At 37.2% G+C, this 2500-nt stretch overlaps 1 protein-coding gene across 2 annotated transcripts in view; it reads right to left on the reverse strand.

Moving 5' to 3' along the window:
- The window catches only part of LOC138015854 (major facilitator superfamily domain-containing protein 8-like), an 18930-nt gene that overhangs the window by 12920 nt on the left and 3510 nt on the right, over nucleotides 1-2500 (reverse strand). For both annotated transcript variants that reach the window (XM_068862977.1, XM_068862978.1), the window contains one exon: nucleotides 1443-1562. In XM_068862977.1, coding sequence (XP_068719078.1) covers nucleotides 1443-1562 — 120 coding nt within the window. The remainder of the gene's footprint in view (nucleotides 1-1442; nucleotides 1563-2500) is intronic.

Raw genomic sequence — 2500 nt, forward strand, 5'->3', positions numbered from 1 at the left:
ATACAGAGGGGTTAGGAGTTGCTCATCTCGTCTCAACTATTGTGCTAGGCAAACAGTGAAGGAAGTGGTGAAAGGGAGAATATTGAAAAAAAAGACAGCTGTCAAGCATACAAGACCTGTCCTGTCATCCAGGATGCGTAGTCTAGATTTCACGCTCAGGCAAGCAACTTTCTCTGACCACTTACCCAAAGGGTAAGCACCCACTCTATCAAAGATGTCTGGAAACAACTGCAGATAAGCCACACTTTTCTCCCCAAAAATTGTTGCTAGAAATCAATCAGGGGTGCAGCTTTTCTGCGGGAAAATTTGAAAAAGGCTGCTTTTGGTGTCCAGTTTTCCATCTTCGCATCTGATCTAATGCCTGGTTACTAAGCTACCAACGTTCTGCTCATGTTCTCATTGTAATGCAAAAATTTAGGGAAAAAATGTGTAAAATGAAGAAATTCCTGTCAACAAGTACCAGAAAGAGATCAATCTTATGTCAAAGTTGGTAGAAAAGATGTTCTTTATATTTAACTGCTAAAATTGTGAATAACACTTTATAGTATTTTCCGTTTCAATGTTAATAGCAAGTTTACGTTTGATGAACAGTGGATGAAGACTACTTCTAAAGACTCGACTTTGGATTTCTTTTGATTTCTTTCAAAAAACTTTTTTTTCCAAATTAGAGCTGCTAAATTCAGGTTGCGGCTTTATATCTGCAGGTGCGGCCTATCTGCGGGTGTTCACGGTATAATGTAAACTTTCTGTTTTTAACCCATTGACTCCTAGGAGTGGGACTTAATTAATAGATTTTACTCGTCATGGAGGCGGTCCATGGCGGTTCAGTTGTCAATGGGTTAAGATAAATAATAAATGAACCCCTGGAGGCTCTGTGGGCAAGTAGGTCATAAAGTCTGCTTAACGAATGGGAAAGTTAAATTTAAAAAAAAAATTAAAATTACCGGAACCTTTTTTTGGCCTGATCACTACTCTGGAGAAAAGCAAATTAATGCTCTCAACCGAATGTACAAGTCTGTGAGTGATGTTTGAAGACAATAATCACCACATTTAAGGAAGCAACCCACACAGTTGCAAAGAAGACTGAGCCTTCTTACCAAAGAGAATTAGTGCTACCGTGGAGTAACAGAGATGTACTGGTAGTGATTGTATAATGGGGTGCCTGTAACCTGAGTTACCAGGGGACTCTGGAGCAAAAAATACAAGGGGGTGAAAACATGAAATACCTATATGCATGTTTCTTCCCTGCATATCATCAACTCGCATTGAGGTACTAAAAATAATTATTCAGATAACTCATGTGATATCCTATAAGAGATGAACACGATAGGGATTGATAGTCATTACCAACTGAAGATGTGAAATGTGATTATTTGAAGAAGAAGCATGCAGACACATAAACAGTGAAAGGCAACATTTTTGATGAAGGTAATTAACCTCACCTACTAATAAACCAAAGTGGCGCAAGGCCATAGCAATAGAATAAATTCCAGTTCTCTCTTCCTCTGTTGTTGTTCTTGCAATTTGAGCAAATATGCCAGCTCCTATCCCAGCACCTATGCCTAATGAGAAATATCGCTCTTATTTTTCACAATAGGATAAGCAACCATGTGTGTGCTCCAATCAACATCAACAATTGCTCAGTTTTAACATGAACATCCAGGGTAGAATTCTTTATATAAGAAACTTAAGGCTAAGGTGGCTCAAACCAGTTTCAACACTTGAAAGAAATTAATGTTCTTATCAAAAGGATCAACAATTCAACATTTTATCACTTACATGTAACAGCAATGTTACGCTACCATATAAGACACTAATTATTTACAAACAAGATGTGGTCATTGTGACGTATTGACGTCATTATTGTGATGTAAAAAAGTTACCATGGCAACAGGAAAGCCCATATTTTGGCTTTAGCTGCTCATATCTCAAAAACGAACTCGGTGACCCCCATTTTTTAGTTCTGAAATGTAATCAGCATACCAGAATGAAACTTTCTGCAAAGTTGAAAAAAATTCTGTGCAGCGGGTTCAGAGTCACCTTAACTAATTAAAAATTTAACGTAGCTCTAAATCTGCTCCAGAATTTTAACTTTGCAGAGAGTTTCATCTTGGCCTGTTGATCACTTTTGAGCAATAAAAAATTGGGGTCACTGAGTTTGTTTTTCAGATATAAGCAACTAAGGCCAAAATATAGGGTGTTTTTGCAAGGCTATCCTGTGGTCATGGTAACTTGTTACATCCCAAAAATGACAGCATCTTGTTTGGCATTAAGTGAAGTTTCACAATCATGGTACCATAACATTGCTGTCACATGATAAAGTGTTGTAGTGTCAATCCTTCTAATAATGACGTCTCTTGAAAGTGTTAAACTGGTTTGAGCCACCTCAAGCTTAAGTTGTATTGTTAAGAAATACAAATTAAACATCAAGGCCATAATTTCAAATGAAAACTGGTAATTTTGATAATCCCCCCAAAAAACCAAAACAAAACAAATTTTA

The sequence above is a fragment of the Montipora capricornis genome, chromosome 9, assembly GCF_036669925.1.
Source record: "Montipora capricornis isolate CH-2021 chromosome 9, ASM3666992v2, whole genome shotgun sequence".
Classification (NCBI taxonomy): Eukaryota; Metazoa; Cnidaria; class Anthozoa; order Scleractinia; family Acroporidae; genus Montipora; species Montipora capricornis.